The following is a 24,285-nucleotide window of genomic DNA, read 5'->3' on the forward strand; positions in this document are numbered from 1 at the left end:
GTACCAGGTAGGTGAAGAAGAATAGTGAGAATTCAGATTAGAAGAGTAAGTCATAAGCCAGGTCAGACAGATGATGGAAGACCTACAATCTTCAGTTTGTATTTTTGAGTAAAGAACTATGCCTTGGGGTGCTTTGTATAATAGGAGCCTGTACAATGAACTGAAGTGAGGGAGAACTACAAAACCATTTGACAAAAAAAAAAAAGAAAAAAAAACTGGTTGATGATTAACTGTGGGCCTTAGTTGAGAGGTGGAAAACTGTACATGATGAGTTGTTTTTGGTTTGAGAAACAATAATATATTGAAACTTAGACTTTAAAATTTGAGGTGCAAGTATGACAGCCAAAAAGGGATTACCAGAAGCCTCTTGGAAATAAATAAGCAAAAGACAGCAAAGTAGAGGGGACAATTCAAGTTATAAGATTAGACAAACCCTTCAGGTAAGTGGATTGTTTTGAATGAGAGAGAAGATGACTAAATAAATACCCTTGGTAAACACTTATTATTGCAGTGTAAGAGGAAGAAGTTAATAAACACATTCGTAGATGTGAATGGAAATTCAAGATACCAGAAGAGAGGATCATGATAAGGCAAAGTAACAGATCAGAATGCCACATGGTTTATTGTGCTCTGGGCCTACAGGCGTGCGCCACCATGCCTGGCTAATTTTTTGTATTTTAGTAGAGACGGGGTTTCACTGTGTTGGCCAGGATGGTCTTGATCTCCTGACCTCGTGATCCGCCCTCTCCTAGTTCTTATTTGGGGAAGCTACCTTCCCCTATGTATTTTAGAAGCAAGCACATAATCCTTTAAAGTTATAACTGCTAACAATGGTGAATCCAGCTAACAGGTAAAGTAATAGTCATAGGAAAAAGAGCAAAATTTCCAGAACTCCTAAGTGAGTAATAGGTTCTCTTCACTTAAGGAATATGTAACACTTCCACATACATAAGCTACATTAATTTATCTGTATTTCAGGAGAATAATCTAGGTTTACTTTTAGCTACCATTAATGAAGAACCATCTTCCTTAATTTTTTGAACATAGTAACTAGGGCAAAACTGTAAGTGAGGCCAGTGAGAAGGCTTCATGTGAGATTGGGGTGATGGGATGGGATTTGTTTAGATATTAGGGTTACTAAAGAGTAAGGGTAAAGGGATTTTTTTTACCCCGTATCTCACTACCCAACCTGCTCCCTAAGCCCCTTTGCCTTGCACTGGTGCTAGAATAAAGTAGCGTCTTTGTTGGTGGATAAAGGATTCCAGATAGTTGGAGGGGTCTGGAATGGGATCCCACACACAGTCCCACCTGGATCACTGCTTAGCGGAGCTGTAGGAGCGGGACTGCCACCACCCAGACCTACCTGAATGGTAGAGCCACTGGCAGCTTGCACCCTGAGCCTGGAAAAGGTGCAGCTTTCAACTCCAACCTGTGGGAACAGCCACAGGGGCTGTACCCTGCAAAGCCATAGGGGCAGAGCTGCCCAAGGCCACCACTTGTACCAGTGTTCCCTGGATGCTGGTCATGGAGTCCAGGATTATTTTGAAACTCTGAAGTTTAATGTCTACCATGTTGGTTTTTGGACTTGTGTGGGGCCTATCGTGCCTTTTTTTGGGCAGTTTCTCCCTTTTAGAATGGGGATGCTTACCCAATGCCTGTACCACCATTCTTTCTTAGAAATAAATAACTTGCTTTTAATCTTACAGGCTCACAGGTGGAAGGAATGTGCCTTGGTTCTTAGATGAGATTTTGGACTTTTGAGTTGATGCTGCAATGAGTTAAATCTTTAGGAGACTATTGGGAAGGGATAATTATATTTTGCAGTGTGAAAAGGACATGAGATTTGAGGGGGCAGGAGCAGAGGTGGAATTGTATAGTTTGGATGTTTGTCCCTGCCAAAACTCATGTTAAAATGTGATCCTCAGTGTTGGAGGTGAGGCCTGGTGGGAGGAGTGGTCATGGGGATGGATCTTTTATGAATGGCTTGGTGCCCTCCCCATGGTAATAAGTGAGTTTTTGCCCTGTTATTTCATGTGAGAAGTGGTGGTTTAAAAGAGCCTGGCGTCTCTCTTGCTGCCTCTCCTGCCTTGCGACAAGCTGGCTTCCTTTTGCCTTCCATCATGAGTAAGAGCTTCCCGGGCCTCACCAGAAGCCAAGCAGATGCTGGGCCCATGCTTGTGCAGCCTGCGGAATGTGAAGGCTCTTTTCTGTATAAATTAGCCAACATCAGGTATTCCTTTATAGCAGTGAAAACAGACTAATACAAGATGTAAACAACCTGAATAACCGAAGCCTTCTGTGTGATATCTGTACATGATGATTTGGGATATTCTAATTAAGTTATTTTTACTTAAAATTCCATCCCTTTTCAAAAAGGCCACTGGTTCACAAGATGAATTATGCAATTTACATAACGAATTCATCTTATTTTGAGCTTTTTTTCCCTGCAGTTCGTTCTTCTGTCATTGAAGAACCTACAGGAACTTCTTATTTCCTAACACTGCAAGTCCAAGCTCCTCTGTCAGATTTTCAGGTTTTCTGTCATGCTCCGTACTCTGCTTGCTGCCCTATTTGCCAGTCCTACTTTGTAGACCAGGCTGCTTAACTGTCTTCTCATTTTTCACCTTTGGAAATATGTTTTTAGCCGGCTTTGCCTAAGTTTTATCTTCTCTTCAGGTCTCACCTATATTATTCTAGTCCTTACATGAATTTCTCCATTCTGTCAGCTCTCCCCCACCTGTATTTAGAGTTCTAACTTTATGAATATTACACTATGAATGTATTGACTTCATTTTTGTGTATTGTATTTTTGAATAAATTATATTGCAAGTACTTGAAGAGGGGGCTTTGTCTTCTTGATTAGTTTCTGCTTGAAAAGTTGCTATAGTGTTTCATTTTTTAACCTGTAGATGGAAAAATGCCTTACACTTGTTTATATATAACTTATTTTATTTCATAACTTTTCTAAAATGTAATATATCTCATTTACTCAGTGATATTTTTCTTGGTCATTTCTTGATTTTTTTTTTCCTTTTAATTTCATGTCATTACTCACTTGTATAAAACTAAAGTCTATTTTCTTTAGTCCTTCAACATTTTTGTTTTTTTATTTTTTAATATTTTGTCTGCCACTATTCTATTTCTCAGTTATCTTATCTCTATTTTAGGTATATGTATTTAGCTCTTTTAACTGTGCCTTATTATCATTCCATCACAACATTTTAATTAAATTTGCTGTTACGTAAGCTTCTAGCTCTGTTGTTACATAAACTGTAGTTCTCTTGGAATCAGTGCCCAGTTTTAGTTATAGAGTCAACATAAATATTTTCTTTTTCTGCTATAGCATCTTGTATAATCTGTTTGTGGCCAATATTATTGATAGGCTTCCTTTCATTGTATTTTAGATTCATTTCACTACTAGCAGTGTTTGAGGAACAGATAACATTTTACTATTTTTCATTCATAATCTTTGGTTAAGATTAATACTGCCAAGTTAGGTAGAACATGAAAATTACAGGTGAAAGATAATGCTATTCTTATATATGGAGTTTTTGCTATTTGAGGGAATGAGATGAATATGTTTTCTGCCCTCATTGAGCTTATGTTCTAACCTGGAAAGAGAAACAGAATAACTCTGATGATACATGATGTATTAATGAAATGAAGGGAAGGTATGCATTGGCAGTACCTAACATTAGCCTGGCACTATGCTTAGACACCTTGTTTCATCTTTCACAACTCTGAATTATAGTGAGAAAACTGAGGGTCAGAAAAATATAAAGTGCTTGGCCCCAGTTACATAGCCCAGGACAATGTTTCTCAAACTCTCTGTGATAAAGGTTCAGCCTTTTTTTTTTTTTTTTTAAATTTTCAGTTCTTTGCAGATGATTTTGTAAAATACAAATGCAAGTAATAAATGAATTGTAAAAGAGAAAATTTAAAAAGGCATACAGATAGATATACAGCATAATTTGCTATGTGTGTTTCAAATATTTCTAAATCCAGTTTCAGTATTACGTTGTCACAAACTCGTAAGCAGTTTTGCAGACCAGCAGTGTTTCTGGGACCACATTTTGATTGGCACAGATCTAGATCTTTTTTGGATCCTGTTATGGTCCTCCTGGCTTGAAAAACAGGGCTGCACATTTACTGAGGCAATAAGGCACATGAATAGCTGGCTGTGAGAAGGTAGTCTGTTTAAGGGTATCCGTGTGCACTGGAAGGTTTCAAAGTGAGCAACATCTTATTATTAGCCTAGAAAACCATGGTAAAGCAGAGATATTTTCTATCTACAAAAGCATTTATTCCTTACATACGCCATACTTTAGGTTTTCATGTTCTTACAGTATCCTGAAAGTCTCATTCTTAGCAATTATCATAATAGATAAATATGAGAGTAATGTCTAATTACAGTAGAAATTCCATGTCTTGTACTCACTTGTATGATAATTGCCAAGAACAATGTCTTACACCTAATTGATGAGTTGTAAATGAATGAAAAATTTTTTCATACAGTATTAGTATAAAGTAGTTAAGAGTGCAGGCACTGGGCCTCCAAATTCTATTATGTCACTCCATAACTGCATGACTTTGGGTAAGCTAACTTATGTAAGCCTGTTTCAACATACATAAGATGATGAAAATTGTAATACCTGTTTTGTCAAGTTGTCATGGAGATCAAGTGAGGAAATATATGTAAAGCCTTTAGCAAAGTGCCTAGCATGTAAGTGCTTTAAAAAAATTAGCTCTTGCAGATTCTAGCAGTAGTAAGGAGTATAGCTTGAGAAGGCCAATTAGGAAGCCTTTATGAACTAGGGTAAAAGATAAAAACTTGAGTTTTCAGAAAGGAGATCAGAGAGTAGGGTTACATTAAAAAAAAATGCTAAATGTGCTTTTTCTGTTGGAAGGTAATTTTTTTACACACAAAAAATCAGTTCGTATAGTCCATTCTAAGTACTAAATGTGTATTCATTGCTAGTTTTAGCCTGTAACCTGAGTCTGAAGCATATAGCTCTATCATATAATAATGTTTAAACCATGTTTTAATAATATTTTACTGGGCTGTATTTAGAGAGGTTGTCAACAAATACATAAAATTTTTCATGGAAACTATCCTAAACTGATGTGGCTTATATATTTACTTTGTATTTAGATGAGCTTATTCATGGGCATTATGTATTATTGCTACTGTATTTGGGAGTCTAACGTGTACATTTGGAGTTCCAAAAGGAGTAGAAAGAAAACGAGTACAAAAAGATATCTGAAGAAATAATGACCACAGATTTTCCAAATTGAGTAAAAAAGCAGCTACAGATTCAAGAAGCACAGTGGACAATTAGGTTAATATAAAGGAAATCACATCTAGAAACATTGTAGTCAAACCACTGAAGTCTAGTGATGGAAGAGAAAATCTTGAAAAAGCAGCCTTGAGAAAATGTGTTACACACAGGGTAACAGTGTTGTGAGGGATAGCTGACTTCTCATTTTTTAAAAAATTGGAGGCTAGAGGATAATAAATGACATATTTAAAGGGCTGAAAGAAAAAAAATAAATGAACAAAAACCCTGTCAACTCAGAATTCTATATACAGCAAAGCTGTGCTTCAAAAAATGAAGGTTTTAAAAAAACATTTTTAGGCAAGTTAATTCATTGCTAGCAGGTCTGCACTAAAGATCCAAAGAACTAAAGAACAGCTAAAATGAAGTTTTTCAAGCAGAAGGAAAAGGATACCAAGTAGGAATTTGATTTACAGGAAGGAATGAACAACACTGGACACAGTAATGTAGGTAAATGTAAAAGACTATATATTTTTCATTTCTTTAAAAGATACATGACTATATTTGTAAAAATTATTTTAACTATACATATATATATTTGGCAAACCCTAAAGAAGGCAGAGAAGGGGAAGAGAAGGAAACATAAACAGGTGGGACCAATGCAAAACACATAGCAAATTTTAGACCTAAATACAGCTATGTTGTTACATACCATAATTGTAAATGGACTAACACCCAAATTTTATAGTAGAGGTTTTCAGACTAGATTTTTTTAAAAGCAAGCCTTAACTGTATACTGTTTCTAAGAGATACTGTTCAAATACAAATATAAATATTTTGAAAATGAAAATATGGAAAAAGATGCTTAATGCAGATACTAAGTAAATAGAATCTCAAGTGGCCATAGATAAAATAGACTTTGAGTAGATGTGTTACTAGAAATAAAAGGGGCCATTTTATAATAATGGGTCAGTTCATCAAGAAGACAATACAGTTACAAATATCTGTGCACCTAATAATAAAACTTTCAAACTATATGAAACAAAAATCAACAAAAAGAAAAGAAAAATAAGGAAAAACTCATGATCATAATTGGAAATTTTAACACCCCCATTAGTCGTTGATAGAATAGTTTTTTTAAATCAATAAAATAACACGAATAACGAGTGGCCACATAAACTGTTGTCTAGAATGTGAAAAACCAAGCGCTTTCATACATTGCTTGATGGAGATATTAGATGTTATATCCACTTTAGGAAAAGAGTTGGCCATTTTTTTTTTTTTAATGCTAAACATACTCCCTTTTACCCAGCAATTCCTATTCTGGTTTTTATCCAAGAGAAATAAAAACATATGTCCTGAAAAAGACTTGTTGAGGAGTGCTTATGGGAAGTTTATTCATAATAGCCCACAGCTAGAAACAACCCTGATGTCCACCAACAGGGGCACTGGTAAACACATTGGGGTATTAGATACAAAAAGGAACTGACTGCTGATATAACCTACAACATGGATGAATCTAGTAGACATTATGCTGAGCAAAAAAAGAGCTGGAAGTATACAAACTATGATTCCCTTCATGTACATATGTGTGTACATGCACGCACACCAAAGGAAGTTGATCTGGGAAGGGATATAAATAGAAGTATGGTTTACCCAGGTATATTAATCTGTTTGTCAAAATATTAAATTGTGCACTGAAGATGTATGCATCTCAAAGTATGTTCGTTTTACTGCAGAAGTTAAATAATGAACTATTTTGTTGATAGGTTTGGTTTATCTTAGTATGGGTTGACAGTTCTAAACCTGCTTATTCTATATTCTAGGAGTGACCAAATGATTAAATATATTGAGGGAGAGAGTTTTCTCACTTTTGGGGAATTTAGTTACAATGCAGAATGAGAGAAGACTAGATTGTGTTGTGCTGTTAGGTTGGAATTGTAGTAATCTTCTTAATTCATGCTTTTAAATATATTACACTAGATGAATAGATATATTTTGTAGGTATAATATGTATACTATAGTGTGTGTATCTGTATACTCTCCTAGGAGCAATGATGCAGCAGTAGCAGTGAGCACACAGTGAGCATCCCTAGTGCCTGATTTTCTATTCTAATTTTATTCTGCATAAGGAACCAGGACTTTCGTAAAAAGTGCTTAATCTAGGGCTAAGTCCAGGAAAGCTACAGATAAGGCCAGACCTTCTTGTGACAGAAAGGAGGAAAGTGTTATCATAATCATAGGACCCAGAAGCCGACTTGAAAGGGTTGCCTTTGTCCAAGCCAGGGACAGTTTGAGCATAAAAATAAGAATGATAGTAATGGATGATAACTCATTGAATAAATTAAGAATCTGTATAGGTCCAGACTGATACATATGAAGAAATAAATAAATGAATAAATAATAGAAGAGCAGAGAAGCCTCTTTGTCATAGTATTCTAACTATAAATATACAAATAGTGATAAAATTAAATTATTAGTGGGCTTTAAAAGTAGTAGGTGGAAAGTTTGATAAAAAGAAGTATATTTACATGTCTCTGAATATCTTACCAAATTGGTTATTGATATCAGAGGAAAATAGTAATTCAATAATGAGAAAACTTGTCACACACCTCTTTAGGCCAAGTCATTAAACCTAACACCACTAATATTGGGACAACTCACGTCATGTGCATCCTAATAAGATGATCTGAAAAAGACAAACATCGCTTCAGTGATAATGCTTCTAAAAACGTATAACCCGAACGTAATCATGAGGAGACATCAGACAAATCAATAGACATTTTACAGCTTGGTTGGTATTTTTTAAAAAGTCAAGGTCAAGAAACACTAATCATGCTCCTTAGATTAGATCTGGGCCTGGGGGAAAAATAACTACAAAGGACGTGATTGGGACAATTGACAAAATTTATTGGGACTGTGGATCAGACTGTGGAAGTATTAAATTTTCCGATTTTTGAGATTGTCCTAGATTTTGGAAAGTGCAATGAAAGGGTAAGGGGACACCGTGTCTTCAATTTACTCTTAAATGGTACAGGAAAAAAAAAAAAAAATATATATATATATATATATATATACACACACACACACACACATAGACACACTTTTTTTTTTTGATACGGAGTCTCGCTGTGTTGCCCAGGGTGGAGTGCAGTGGCGCGATCTCACCTCTCTGCAAGCTCCGCTTCCCGGGTTCACGCCATTCTCCTGCCTCAGCCTCCTGAATAGCTGGGACTACAGGTGGCTGCTACCATGCCCAGCTAATTTTTTGTATTTTTAGTAGAGATGGGGTTTCACTGTGTTAGCCAGGATGGTCTCAATCTCCTGACCTCGTGATCCGCCTTCCTCGGCCTCCTGAAGTGCTGGGATTACAGGCATAAGCCACCGCGCCAGGCCTGACACACACACTTTTTATATTTATATATATATATATATACTTTTTATACATTTATATGTAGAAATAAATTGATAAAAATTAAATAGTTGGAGAATCTGAGTAGAAGATATGTGAGAGTATGTTGTGCTATTTTTAAAACTTTCTGTAAATTTGATGAAAACTATATTTTTTTCAAAAAATAATTAACATTGGTTTCTTTTCTTACCCCAGTAGATTAAATATTAAACAGTTACCGACCATACCTTGTTTGGAAATCTTTTGTTTACTTGGAACGTATATTCCAATGTTATGATATTTTAAAAATAGAGGAGTTATATTTAAGTCTTTGTGTATTAAGTTATAGTTATGATTTGGGGGGTATAGTTTTACTCTCCCTTTTAAAAACTTGTTTGCTGAAATTATAGTTGCTTTGAAAAATATAAAAGGATTAAAATGTTGAATGAATATCAGGAAATACATGTAATCTGTGACTATAAATATTTCAATGTCTGAGTCATTTTCATAATAAATTTGTTTAATATGTTTTTCAAGCATTTCTCATTATACCACGTCTCAGTGTTCTGGGAGTTATGTGGAAGTCTTGTTTATATAATAACTTGGGAGGTTGAGGGACTAAGAGTATAAATGTATTTGTGATGTTGCCACAAAGTTAGAGATTATTAATCCCATTTTTATCAGTCTACTTTGAAAATCTTATGAAAGCTGTGGATTCTCATGCTAATGTGTATTGCATTTTTGCATGTAATTTGGAGGGTGTTCCAGGAAGAGGCAAGAGAGAGTGCTACATTTTTGAGACTACAGTACAAGCTACCTATTCTTGTTCAAGAAATAACAAGGACAACAATGTGGCAGAATCCAGAATGAGAAGGAGTGATAGGATAGGAGATGAGAATGAGGGTGGTGGGGAGAGGATTCAAACAGAGAATTTATAAAATTTGACTTGTATTTTTAAAGTATTGTTCCTTTCTGTAATGGACAAGAGTGGAAAAGGCAAACTCATTAGTACGTTATTAAATAATCAAGGTAAAAGATAATGCTTGCTAGGACCAGAGTTTGCCAAAGAGGACATGTTGAGTAGTGGTTGGATTCTGGATATATTTTGAATGTAGAGCTGACAAAATTTAACAGTTTCATTGGCAGAGTGTAAAAGATACAGAGAACTCAAAAATGACTCCAAGGGTTGGACCTGACAACTATAAGATTTTTAACCTTTGTGGCCATTTATAGACTTGGTGGGGGAAAATCAGGAGTTGGTTTTGAACTTGGAGGAGCTTATCAAACATACAGGACAAATATGGAATTGGATGTATACTTATACAAAATCCTAAGGTTCAGAGAAGTCTGAACAGAAGATATAAATTTGGAAGTTGGCAGCAAATACACCTCATGGTATTTAAGGGTGGTATATTTAAAGCCATTAGACTGCGTGAGATCATCAAGTGTAGAAAGAAGAGACAAGGAATCCAAGAGCTGAAGCCTGAGGTACTCCTGACACTGGGACATGAAAAAGGACAAGTATAAAAGGACTGAAGGAGCGTGCAGCAAGGGAGAAGGAAAACCAGGAGGTCTTGATAACCAGGAAAGCAAGTGTAAAGGGGGGCATCAAGGAATGGGGTGGGAAATAATCACCTGTTCATGCTGATGGTCGTCAAGGAAGATGGCATGTAAGCCTTGAATTTAGGTGGTAAAAATCACAATTACTTTCACACCAACCTAATAGCAATATAGAAGTAATCTGTAACCTTGACAAAAGCTGTTGCAGTGAGTGGTGGAGATTAAAAACTTGCCTAGGATGGGTTCAATATAAAATCAAAGAAGAAGAATTAGATAGAGACAACTGGCGTAAAACTTTGTCTTTCAAGGTGACTTTTTGGTATGCTAATAGAGAATAATTTATATCAAATTTTTCATAGCTCTAGCCAGGAATTTATTATTACACTCTTGTGAGTCTTACAGGTACTAAGTTTGAAAATCCCTCCTCCAGCCTATGGTTGCTGTTGTCTAACCAGTCATGCTTCAGTGTAGCAAGTGATTTAAAAATTAAATGAAAATTCATGCTAATTCTTAAGTGGCCAAAATTTGCTGTTGTCAGTGATTCTTATCAATCTAATAACAAAACAGGAACTTAGAGGCCAAGGACAAAAGTAAAAGTTCTTTTTGCAGTTCCTGTCTCTTAGAAAGGATGTTTAATCAGCCAAAAGGAGTTAATGAATTTCAAAAATACATCTTGAAAATTTCCTTTTAAAATATTGTTTAGTATCCAGCATCCTTTACATCCTTTATTTTAAAGAAAACAACATTGAAAAGTGAATTAGTGGAATTACAACTGCCGGAAATTCCTGCTAAATAGTATATGCATCAGTTTGTAGGAATAGGGATGTTTTGGAAACAGGATGAAATAAAAATTAAATACGTTGCTTTACTGAACTGAGCCCTTTTCAACTTAGTTTCTTAAATTTCACATACTAATGCAGAAACTCAAATTGGTTTAAACTTCTCTACACTGCTCATGCTTAGATATTAGGGCTGAAAGAACCTTCTAAAGTCATTACAACTTTTCCACTAAGTCTTTAGACAGGATTAAATTATTTCAGATAGAAGAAAATTTAGCCTAATTTTAAAGACCCTCAAAGAAGGCAGTTTAAACTTTCCTTAGCAATTTTTTCATTTACTTGTAAAATAGTTTTCTTCGTAACTACCAAAAGGTACATTCTGCATTGATAAACATTAAGTAGCTGACCTTTAAGGCTTATTTTCTGTTATTTCATCTATTTTAATCTGAGTTGCAAATTGCAGCGTGGTAATTGTAGTTTACCAAGATAGACCTGAATGAGTGGCTAACTTTACTACTAAAACAGTATGACCTTCAGTAAATTACTTTACTTTTGTAATGACGTTTCTTCATCTCTAAAATAAGATTATAGAATCCCAAGAAAGAAGGATGAAGAAATAGGGACTTCAGATAAGACACATGTCACATTTAGGGATGTCAGTTATTGCGTGGTTTCACATTAGACTCTAAAACTCATGCTTGACTCATTCATCTCATGTATCCCCAGCACTTAGCATAGTACCTGACTTGAGTAAATAATAAATAACTGTTGACTTACTGGAAATGAGGGTGCTTCATAGGGAGTAAACATTTGCACTTAGCCTTGGAGGAAAGGAGACTGGGCAGAAAGGAAACCATGTTAGATAAGAGAGAATAGCATAAGAAGAGAATGCAGGTAAGACAGGAATCCAATCTTGATTGAGGGAAATGGAAATAAGACTGAGTGTCCACAATGTGGAGGGCCTTGAATGCCAGATTAAACTGTATTTACATTGAGCCAGTCTTATAATGTCTCAAAGCCTTAGTGTGAGTAAAATGTGACCTGCCTAAATTTCGAGGTTCTGATGAAGACCAAGTAGAGGAAAATGTGTGGAAATGCTTTATAACCTGTAGAATGCTATAAAGATGTCAGTCCAAGACTTTAATCTTGTCTTGGATTTATCTTACTTATCCAACTAGCATTTAATATGTATCTTCTATCCATGGCATATTGGTTTATTTATCTTTATTCTCCAAATATTTCCTTATTTCTACCTTTGCTTGTACTTTTCCTTCTCTCCAGAATCTTATTGCTTCCGTTTTTTCACATCTTACCCATCTTGCATGGCCAAACTAAAGTATCATTTCCTTTACCTTACTCTTTTTTCTTTATTCTCTGAACTGTTCCATGTACTTACTATAGGAAACAGGTTTAATACTTCCTACTAAGTGTTTTTATAGTAACAGTTCTTTGTATTTTAATTTCATATCGATAGCCAGATGAGTAGCTCCCTAAGGGTGGAAATAATGTATTGACTTATTTTATATATCCCATATTGCTAATTAAAGGTCTTAATTAACAGCAAACTTTTACAGAGCCTAAAAGTATGTTGAGGTTAACTATACATACCTTATGTTTTTCCCCAAAGAGGGAAAGTTTAAAAATTTAGGGTAATTAATTACCTTCATTAGTTTTCATTGCTGGAGCATAGGTTAATAATAAACATTTTAAAAGAATGTCATTTTGCAGATACTGAATTCAAGTGAACAGAGAGACTCAAATCTGATACTAATCCAGCATTTGTAGCCCTTCAATTCTAATTGCTCAGGATTTTGAAAAATTAAAAATAATCTGGAAAAGTCAGTGCTTTAGCACATATTCTTTGCTCTGAAAAAATGAAAAAGGAAGAAAAAGGTGAACCACAGGATATTGCTGTTTCTGTAGGCCTAAAACACTGGAAATTTCAAGTCATTCTATCTAACTGTATCATAAACGTAACAGAACTTCCTAAATCCAATAGCCACTTACATACCACAGAAATAATGATCTCTTGTACTACCACAGAAATTTCTGTTAGAATCAGTTAAGCTTTCATACACTGGAGATATGTATACTTCTTGAGCAACTACTGCATACTGGTCACAAAGCCAAGTGCTTGGTATAAACAACATGTAGACTCTGCTTTTAATGAGCTTATATTGTAAGGTATGTGGGTGTTTTGAGGGTCTGGGAGGACACTTTGTCAGCATCCTTATATAATTATAAACTATGATAAATGTTGTTTTAAAAAAAGATGTAAGATTACCGGAGAGTCTGACCTTTGATTGGGAACATCAGGAAAACCTTTCTGAGAAAGTGGCATTTGATCTGGCATATGAGGAATGAGCTGAGTAGGGGTGGGTTAGCTGGGTGAGGAAGAAAAAAGACAATAGGCAAAATGTATGGGCCATGGCATGTGTAGTAACAGAAAAAAATGCATAGCTGGGTAGTAGTCAGTGAATGGGATAGGGACATTGAGAAGAGGTTGGACAATCAAGAACCAGGTAGAGTAGACCCTTGTATCCAAAGTTAGAGTTTATTTTGCATTTTAAATGAAAAGATTGACACGAATGGATTTATATTTTAGAAAGATCACTGTACTCAGAGCACTAGATGAGGAAGGTGTGGTAGGGGCTAGGGCAAGAATAGAAGTTGGGACAAATTAGGGGGCTATTTCAGTGAAAATGGGGAGATGAAGACCAATCAAGTTATGTTTCAAAAGGAAAATCAACTGGATTCTTGGTGAATTAGGTAAGGGAGTGGGGGGAGAGGCAAAGTATAGAGAGAGCTGTTAAAAATGACTCCTCCCATTTACTTGAGAGTGAAGTTCCCAGAGGAAAGGAGAGGTGGTAGGGGGATCAAAAGAACAGTTTTAATTTTAATTGTATGTGAGACATCCAAGTGGTGATGTCACATAGTCGGGTATTTGTCAAAGCAGATTCTGGCTAGATTCATAAATTTAAGAATAATAAATTTATCAATATATTTAAAGCTATGGGAAGGCATATGAAGAGGTTAAAAAAAAAGCTAGATGGCAGGATCATGATGTTTGTATGAATCTGGTAGGTGGTGTAATGGCTTAAGACAGCCCCACTGTGAGATAATAAATGGCAACTGATACGATGTATGAACTTGAGATGGAGGAGAGGGAGAATGAATGAACATACATTATCTGAAGGGAACTGCCTGTATTCATTCAGCTCAGATAATTATTACTAAATAAATCTGGGCCCAGATATTTCATTTTTAAAAGAGAAGTTAGAAATTTGGCTTTTATGTAACTTTTCCCATATTTGGATATAGAAAACATAATTCATATTTAAAATTCTATATGAGTTATTATTGATTACACCCACTATTTTGCACTCTGTCCTAGGACAGAGTATTTAAAATTACTTGAAGGTCAGCTAGAGGATTAGGAGCCAAAGGAGATTAGAGAGAAACCAAGAGAATAGAGTGTCACAAAAACTAGAGATAGAGAAGATTTCACAAAGATTGGCATAGTCCAGGGCTTTTAATATGTTTACAGAGTGTAGCAGTTTGGTAAGATGATACCTAAAAAGTGTCCCTTGGATTTTCTAGTGTAGACTAGGCAGTTGATATTAGCAAGAGCAATTCCTCAAATGAACTGACAACTTAAGTGAGGAACGGGCTGAGGCATGTGGGCTCCCTGCCAGTAAAAGACACGGGCATATTCAAATTCCCTGACCTTTTGTGTTACTGGAGAATATGAACTATACAGAAAAGAAATATACCCTCCCCACCCCACAGAGTGAACTGAGTGGTGAAGAAGTGAAGACTAAATGTGGATACTTCTGTTGAAAAGCTCGTTTGTGAAGTGGAGCAAAATGTCATACCTGGAAGAAAATCAGAATCAATGTATAGATTTTTAAATTGAATATGTAAGAGGAGTGTTTGATAAGAAGGAAATGTGATACAAATTTAGTAATTTAGGGGTTAATGTTTTTTAGTTTTCTGTACAGAAGCTACCTGCAGTAGTATCTAGAGACTCACATTATAGAATACTCAGCTAAGTATCTGGACCACCTGCTGCATTTGTACTTACCAGTGACTTCGTGGATCTTTGCAAAAGGATACTTTATTTCTTTTTTTTTTTTTTTTGGCCGGGAGGAGGTCCGGAGCTGGGCTGGTGCAGTGGCGCAGTCTTGGCTCACTGCAACCTCTGCCTCCTGGGTTCACATGATTCTCGTGCCTCAGCCTTTTGAGTAGCTGGGATTACAGGTGTGTGCCACCATGCCCGGCTAATTTTTTGTGTTTTTCATAGAGACGGGGTTTCACCATATTGGCCAGGCTGGTCTCCAACTCCTGAGCTCTGGCAATCCACCCTCCTTGGCCTCCCAAAGTGCTAGGATTACAGGCATGAGCCACTGTGCCTAGCCCTCTATTTCTTTATTTTTTTTAATTTTTTTTTATTTTTGAGACAGAGTCTCTCTCTGCTGCCCAGGCTGGAGTGCAGTGGTGTCTGCCTTCTGGATTCAAGTGATTCTCCTGCCTCAGCCTCCCGAGTAGCTGCAACTACAGGCACGTGCCACCACGCCCAGCTAATGTTTGTATTTTCAATAGAAACAGGGTTTCACTATGTTGGCCAGGCTGGTCTTGAACTCCTGACCTCGTGATCTGCCTGCCTCAGCCTCCCAAAGTGGTGGGATTACAGGCATGAGCCACCGTGCCTGTTTTCAAATAGTAAAACCACGTTCGCTCTGGAACTCTAATGTGCGTATAAATCACCTGGTGGTCTTGTAGTGCAGGTGCAGGCTGGCACTTGTAGATCAGGTTCAGTAGATCTGGGGTGGGCTTGAAGATTCTGCATTTCTAACAAGTTCCCAAGTGATAACGATGCCACTATAAAGGTCAGTTGAAAATATAAACTAAAAATCACTAGCACATCCAAAATTCTAAGAGATGTTTATATTTTTTAATGCAAATTTTTATCTTATATCCTGTAACATTAGCATATCATGTTACATTAGTTTTAAGGCATAGAAGAAGAGGCAGCTAACAGGTTCTTCATGATCTTTTCAGTTAACCCAATGAGTTATTATTTTTCTCTTTTTAGAATCAGGGTAACTGAGGTTCAGAGCTGTTAACTAGCATGTGACTAGTTAAAAAGTCAGGTTTACCTGCCTATCAGTCTAGCATTTGCTTTAACCACCACATCTTAATTTTCTTTTTATTTTTTTCTTGATTTGTACAGATCTGTTTTTTTGTCTTTAGTGAAAATAATTCAATCTATTGTTATTTTTATATTTAGTCTTAGAATTCTACTTTAGCCTATTTCTCCCCTGTGCAGAAGAGTTGCAAATTTTGCTGGAAGGACACTCCTGTTTGTCCGTTGCATATCCTTTCTGAAATGTTATATGATAAAAGAGAACTGGGCGTATGTTTTGAGGACAATAGCTTTTCATGAATTCTGTCAAGCCTTAAATACTTGGTGGATTCCAGCAATAGGGTGGGGTATTGCCAGTTTCTTTTAGAGCTGTAATCTGCAAAAACAGGTTTTATCTCAGAAATATGATATAGGTCATCATAAATGTTTACTTTTTACTTCTTTACCATAGTCCAATGTTGATATAAAAATGCTCTCTTTTAGAATGTGAAACACAGGAAGTACGCCAGATGGAAGGCAACATACATCCATAATTGTTTGAAGAATGGGGAGACTCCTCAAGCAGGCCCTGTTGGAATTGAAGAAGATAATGGTATGTATTTATTTATTCTGAGTAAAAGGACTTAGTAGAATCATAATTATTCAGTAGATTACTCAGAGTTTTTGGAGGGAACAATACAGTTTTGTTTTCATCAGGCCCAGAATCAATGAAAGTTAAGTATAAAATCATAAACTTAGGGACAGTGAGAAATAGAAATAAAGGTCAAACTGCTGTAATACCTGTCCATGTCAACAAAGTGACTTATCTGTCTCCTACTTTTTTTTTTTTAATGAGACATAGTCTCGCTCTGTCGCCCAGGCTGGAGTGCAGTGGCGCAGTCTCTGCTCACTGGGAGCTCCGCCTCGCAGGTTCATGCCATTCTCCTGCCTCAGCCTCCCGAGTAGCTGGGACTACAGGCACCTGCCACCACACCTGGCTAATTTTTTTGTACTTTTAGTAGAGACGGGGTTTCACTGTGTTAGACAGGATGGTCTCGATCTCCTGACCTTGTGATCCGCCCACCTTGGCCTCCCAAAGTGCTGGGATTACAGGCGTGAGCCACCATGCCTGGCCTCCTACTTTTAATCAGATTTCATTCCTGTTACATAGGAAAGGCAATCCATTTATAATTTATAAAATGTTTTCAAACCACGAAGAATACTGTATCATTTTTTGTAAATCTATTTGAGTTATGTAGGTTATTTGGGGAGTTAGTAATACATTCACATGGTTCAAAAAAATCGTAGAGTATATAAAAAATATGAAGCGAATTTCTCCTGTCTACCACATCCCCCATCTTCCCAGATCCTACCAAAACTCAAGTAAGCATTTTTAGTTTTTTTTGTGTATCTTTACAGAGATCATTTTTTATGAATTTACTACCAAGTAGAAACATATATGCTCCATTTTTTCATACAGCTGGTAATATACATACTGTTCTGTACCTGGCTCTGTTTTTTTTTAACTTAATATGTACAGGAAAATTTTACCATCACACAGTGTGTTTTACAGATTTTAATCATGAAAAAATAAAGGTCTTATTATTTTACTTGGCCTTTCAGTTAATGTGTAATAGAAAAGGGAAACGTTTTTTCACTTACTTGTTTTTTATGTATTAGACGTAGTAAATAGATGGTTATAAAGAGAACGACCACTGTTCTTGGAACTGAGAAAATTCCAAACGATCCTTGCATTTTGTTACACACTTTTATGCATTTGTGAAGATAATTATCCAATGCAGGCGTCAGTAAACTTTCTTAAAGGATCAGATAATAAATATTTTCAGTTTATGAATGATACTGTCTTTGTTGCAGCTGTTTAGCTCTGCTGTTGTAGTACAGAAGTAGCCATAGATAATATGTAAAAAAATGAGTGTGGTTGTGTTCCAGTAAAGCTTTATTTACAGTAACAGGCTGCCAGCCCACTGGCCTTAGTTGGCCAACCCCAATCTAATTAATCTCTTTAGATCTATTATTATAATGAATTATATTGAAAGATTGCCTATTATTGAACCAATTTTACATTGTGTGATAAACCCCGCTTGGTCATGATATATTATTTTTTTATTATACTGATAGGTTCAGTTCACTACTATATCATTTAGGATTTTTATGTTGACATTTATAACTAAAGATGGTCTACAGTTTTCCTTTTTGGTATCAATGTTATGATGTTATGCTTACTTCATAAATATAATCAGAATGTTTCTAGTCTTTTTCTGCGCTTTGGAACAGTGGAATTATCTGGTCTTTAAATGCACCCTGGAAATTTTTTGTGAAACCAACTAGCCGTTTTACTTTTTGGGACTATTTTAGATGTTGCATTTTAGGTATATTGAAATACCTAATAAATTGTCAATTTGGGGTTTTCGGCATTCTTTCCATATCAGTAACTTCTCTAATCTTAAAACTCCTTAACATTTTGCCTTTGAAAGTAGGAAGTGTGCATTTTGATTATCACGTTGATCTGTTTTGTTCTGAAATGGTTATTGTAGGCCCTTATGATTAATAATGCTAACTAAATAGATTATTAAATGTAGATAGTTTTTGTTTTCCAAAAGTCAGCTTAAATGGAAGTTGTCATTTCTGTTATTTATTTTCATACATATTTGCTGGAGTTTCTGGATAGTGGAAAATTGTAAGCTACAGAATACTAATAATAAATCCTCTACAATATAAAGGAGAATATTTTCACTGCATACTTTTTCAACTCATTAACTTAAAACATAACCTGTTATCATAATCAGGGCTTAATGTCATAACCTCTAATAATGTCTTCTCAAAGATAGCCTATATATCTACAAGATATAATGTCATTAAATCTGATTTTGTGTGAGAAAAATATTCTTTAAGACTTTGATTTGTTTTGTTTTTTTGAGTGTAGAATTATATTCTGTTGTGCTTTAGGATTAACTCTTGGAACATAGTCTAAGTGTAAAAGGTAGTATATTTCACAAAAACCTAATTGTCTATTGTTCTGGCATTGAATTTCTAGTAAAACCGTAGAAAATAATAGATATTGTACTTAGTTAACTTAGATAAAGAACAAAAGAGTATACACTTTTGAAAACAATACTATGTATTAAGTTCTAGCTGAATACCACATCACCATGACATTTGAATAGATATTACAAACAGGCTTCCACTTACGATTTAACGTATACTTTTTCATCTTTAAGAAGATAGCAAAGCAATATGCATTCAATAGAAACTGTACTTCGAGAACCCTTACAGTCATTGTTTTTCACCTTCAGTACAGTATTTATTAAATTATATAAAGGCTTTGTGTTAGATGATTTTGCACTAATGTAAGTGCTCTGAGCATGTTTCATGTAGGCTAGGCTAAGCAATGATGTTCAGTAGGTTAGTTATTTTAAATGCATTTTTTACTTAGATTTTTGACTTACAGTGGGTTTTTTGGGATGTAACACCATCGTATGTTGATGAGCATCTGTATGTAGAATTAATGATATAAAAAAAGAACAGTAGATCATTGAAACCATTCATTTTATATGGTAAATTTGTTTTGATACAATGTTAAATTTACTGGCAAGTTGCCAGAATGATATAAAGAATTCCAGTATGCCTTTGATCCAGAATTAAACATTCTCTCATTGATTCATAGTCTGTCCCTCTTTCTCACCCCTTGTCCCCTTTTCTCTCTTCCCACTCCCCCTACCACACATAAAAAACAAAGGACATGAGGTTATTTTATATATTTGCGTGTCTGTGTGTGTGTGTAAAATTTCCAAATACAACCTGGTGTCATAATCTGGTGTTAATGTCATGATTTTTAGCAGTATCTCCTTAGAAGTGGCTTATGGCTTCACAAGAGGATATCATTATATATATATTTTGAAGTATTTATTAGTAAATTAGAGATATGCTCTTTTACTGCTGAGTACTTCTGTATTTCCTAAGAAGAGTGGCATTCTTTTTACTACAGTGTACTTATCAAAATCGAGAAGTATAGTATTTATTTAGTGTATCATCTGATTTCCGTCTGTATTCAGATTTTAGCAGTTGACTCAGTAATACCCTTTGTAGTTTTCCTTCTCATGCACATAGATCACAGGTTGCATCTGGGTGCCATATCTCTTTAGTCTCCTTAATCTGGAGTAGCTCCCCAGGATTTCTAGTGTTTCTTTGCCTTGATGCTTTTGAAAAGTACAGTTACTTTTTAACTGTTCCTCAATTTGTTTGTCTGATATTGCCTCATAATTAGTTTAACCCTATGCATTTTTTGCAGAATAGCCCAAAATAAAGTTGTGTCCTCCCTGCCTTACATTAGAAGTATATGATTTTGGTGAAATATTGGTGATGTTAACTGATCACTTGGGTAATGTGGTGTCTTCTGGGTTATTCCCCATTAAAATTATTTTTCCCTTTGCTATTAATAAGTAATTTGTGGAAGATACTTTGATATTATGTAAATATCCTATTTTTTTATGCAACTTCACCCCCTGGGTTTAGCATTCATTGATGATTTATCATTCTTTTTATTTTAATTAGTTGGCACTCTACCATAAGGATGGACTTTCCAGTCTATACGTAAATAAATGTGTGTGTTTATTCATTTAATTATTTACATCAATATGGGCTCATGAATTTATATTCAGTGATTATAATTCATTACTCATTATTCTTTATTATGGTCCTTTATGTGACTCCTGTTGCAGCTTCTGCACCAGTTGTGGCTTCATTACTTGAGGAAATTAACATTCTTTGGTATCTAGTATACAGCTATTGATCTGGCCAGTGCCTTTTTCTTCATACCTGTCCATAAGGTTCACTAGAAGCAGTTTGCTTTCATCTGGCATGGCCAGCAGTACACTTCACTGTCCTACCTCAGGGGTATATCAACTCTCCAGCTCTATGTCACAATTTAGTTTGCAGGGATCTTAATAGCCTTCTTACCCTTCCACAAGATATTACACTGGTCCATTATATTGATGACATTATGCTGATTGGACCTAGTGAGCAACTACTCTGGACTTAGTGGTGAGACGTTTGCTTCTCAGAGAATGGGAAATCAGTCTGACTAAAGTTCAGGGATGTCAGTGAAATTTCTAAAGGTCCAGTGATATGGGGCATGTCAAGATATTCTATACTAAGGTGATATTGTTGCATCTAGCCACTCCTACGACCAAGAAAAGAGAGGTACTGTGCCTAGTGGACCTATTTGGATTTTGGAGTCAACATGTTCCTCATTTGGGTGTATTACTCTGACCCATCTGCTGAGTAACTCAATCTTCTTTTCTTTCTCCTTTATCTTAACTATTCTGTCCTTTGAGTTTCCACATAAATTTTAGAATTAGATTTTCAGTTTCTCCTTTTTAGAAAAAATGCCTACTGGCATTATGATTAGTATTAAACTTAGGGAGAATTAATTGTCTTTCAGTACATGAACATAATGTATCTTTCCATTGATTTAAGTTTTCTGTAATTTCTTTCAGCGGTATTTTAGATTTTTTGAAGTAGAGGTTTTTACCTCTTTTGTTAAATTTACTTCAAGTATTTTGTGTCCTTTCATTCTCTTGTAAATGAAATTAATTTTTTAATTTGGTTTTCCAGTCATTAGCTTCTAATATGAATTACAGTTGATTTTTGTATAATCTTTTATCTTGCAACCTTGCTAAATTTACCTATTGATTCTGATAATTACTTTGTAAATTCCTTGAGAGTTTGTATGTAGATAATTATGTCATTTGCAAGGAGAGACAGTTTTGCTTCTTCCTTTCCAATCCTCATTTCTTTCTTTTCTTGCCTATTGTGCCAGTGGCAATAAATATGTCCATTGTTTTGTTTTGTTTTTTGCCCTATGTGATACTGAGAAATCTTTATTTCTAGGGTGCTGAGAAGTTTTGTCATAAATGGATGTTGAATTTTGTCAAGTGCTTTTTATGCACTTATTGAAATTATCATAGGACTTTTTTCTTCTGTTAATATGAGTTACATTGATTGATTTTCAAATGTTGAACCAACCCTGCACTCATTGGTAAACTTAGTTATGATGAGGCCTTGTATTATATGACTGATTTGATTCTGATACTAAGAATTTGTGTGTCTACATTTCAGTATTGGTGAGGTTTGGTATCAGGGTTACACTGGCCTCATAAAACAAGGTGAAAGTAATCCCTTCTCTGTTTTCTGAAATTGTTTGCATAAGATTGGTATTTTTTCTTACTTGAATATTTGATATAATTCACTGCTTATTCCATCTAGGCTATGCATTTTCTTTGTAGGAGGGTTTTTAACCATGAATTCAATTTCCCTAATAGATTTAGGACTGTTCAGATCATCTCTTTTTGGGTGAGTTATGATATTTTGTATCTTCAAGTGATTTGTTCATTTCCCTGAGGTAGTGCCATTTATTGGCGTAATATTTTCTTATTGTCTTCACTGTCCTTTTAATGTCTGTAGGATGTATTTGATATCACCTCCTTCATTTCTCATATTCATAATAGCTGTTTCCTCTTTTTCCTCCCAGTCTCTTGACAGAGATGTTTTAATTTTTTTTATTATCTCAACAAGTACTTAGTACAGTTTTTTTCTTCTTTATTTTCTATTCCTTTTATTTTTTCCTGCACCACACTTGGAGTTTAATTTGCTTTTTTTTTTTTTTTTTAGCTTCTTAGGGAGGAAATGTAGATCTTTGATCTTTAAATTTTTCTTTTCTGATAGAAGAATTTAATCTATCTTTCAGTTTCCCTCTAAGCATTGGTTTAGTGACATACTGCAAATTTTGGTATCACTCAGTTCACCATAATTATAGTTTTCTTTGTGATTTCTTCTTCGAGTAATGGATTATTTATAAATATATTCTTTAATTTCAGAATGTTTGAGGTGTTTGTAGATATCTTACTGATTTCTAATTCAATTCCATTTTGGTCAGAGAACATACTATAAAAGATTTCGGTATTTTGTAGTTTACCAAGATGTCTTTCATGGCCCAGCATATGATCTGTCTTGGTGAATGTCCCATGTGCAGTTGGAAAGAATGTATTCTGCAGTTATTGCTTATGATGTTCTCTGTTAAATCTCCAAGTACAGTGGTTTTACTAGTTCTGTCAGTTTGTTTCATTTTGAGACTCTGTTATTATATTAGGCACATGTACCTTTATAGTTATTTTTTATGAACTAACCTTTTTACTATTATGGAACATCCCACTATATCTTGCTGATGTTCCTGGTTACGAATTCTATTTGGCCTGATTTTAAAGTTAGCCACCCCAGCTTTTGTCAGCTTGGTATTTGTGTGACGTTTTAATCCTTATGAAATGGTCCTTTTTATCTCAGCTAATATTCCTTGTCATTGATTCTATTTGTCTGTTATTAAAATTAGTCACCAGCTTTTGTCTGCTGGATATTTACATGGTTTGTCATCCTTTTAGTTTAAACAAATCTAGATCTTTGTGTTTTAAAGTACATTTCCTGCAAAAAGCATATAGGCACTTTTTTATTCTGTCTCTCAACCCCTGTGTGAGAAATAGTGTTTAGTTCATTTACATTTAATGTAATTGCTATAGCTAGATTTAAACCTATTTTGCCATTTCCTTTCTGTTAATACCATCTTTTTTTTTCTCTTACAGTTTTTCCCCCCTCTGGTTAGTTTTGTCTCTTTCATTTGTTATGTCTGTGTTTTACTTTATGGCCTTGAACAAATTTATCGTAGCTGCTTTAAAGTGCTTTTTTGCTGATTTTCAATATCAGGGTCATTTTGAGGTCTTTTTTGTAGACTCTTTTTTTCACATTTTCCTTTTCTTCCCTAATTTTTAATAACTTCTATTTGTTGATAACATGTTGAAGCTCCTCTGCATCCTGTTATCTTTCTCTGCGAAGTCTTGATTATTATTCCAGCAGACCATTGACTTGCCAGAACTCAAACTTTGTCCCCCTCTTTCAGCTTTAAGTTGCTTTTCTCCAGGGCCCCCTAGAGTCTCACCTGAGTGTGCATAATTCAGGGGCTTGTAGGTATTTAGTTGGGGTTCATACAAACATTTCATGGCTCACTTCTTGGCAACTTTCTTTTGTGTAGACTATTGACCGCCCTCAGATGAACAGCCACATAAAATCAAATGTTACCTGGTAAGA

At 35.2% G+C, this 24,285-nt stretch overlaps 1 protein-coding gene across 1 annotated transcript in view; it reads left to right on the forward strand.

Annotated features, from left to right (window-relative positions):
- Positions 1-24,285, forward strand: part of VTA1 (vesicle trafficking 1) — a 76,943-nt gene that overhangs the window by 28,998 nt on the left and 23,660 nt on the right. Inside the window, exon 5 of the mRNA XM_004044765.5 lies at positions 16,636-16,744. Within this exon, the coding sequence (XP_004044813.1) occupies positions 16,636-16,744 (109 nt within the window). The remainder of the gene's footprint in view (positions 1-16,635; positions 16,745-24,285) is intronic.

This window comes from Gorilla gorilla, chromosome 5 (genome assembly GCF_029281585.2).
Source record: "Gorilla gorilla gorilla isolate KB3781 chromosome 5, NHGRI_mGorGor1-v2.1_pri, whole genome shotgun sequence".
NCBI lineage: Eukaryota > Metazoa > Chordata > Mammalia > Primates > Hominidae > Gorilla > Gorilla gorilla.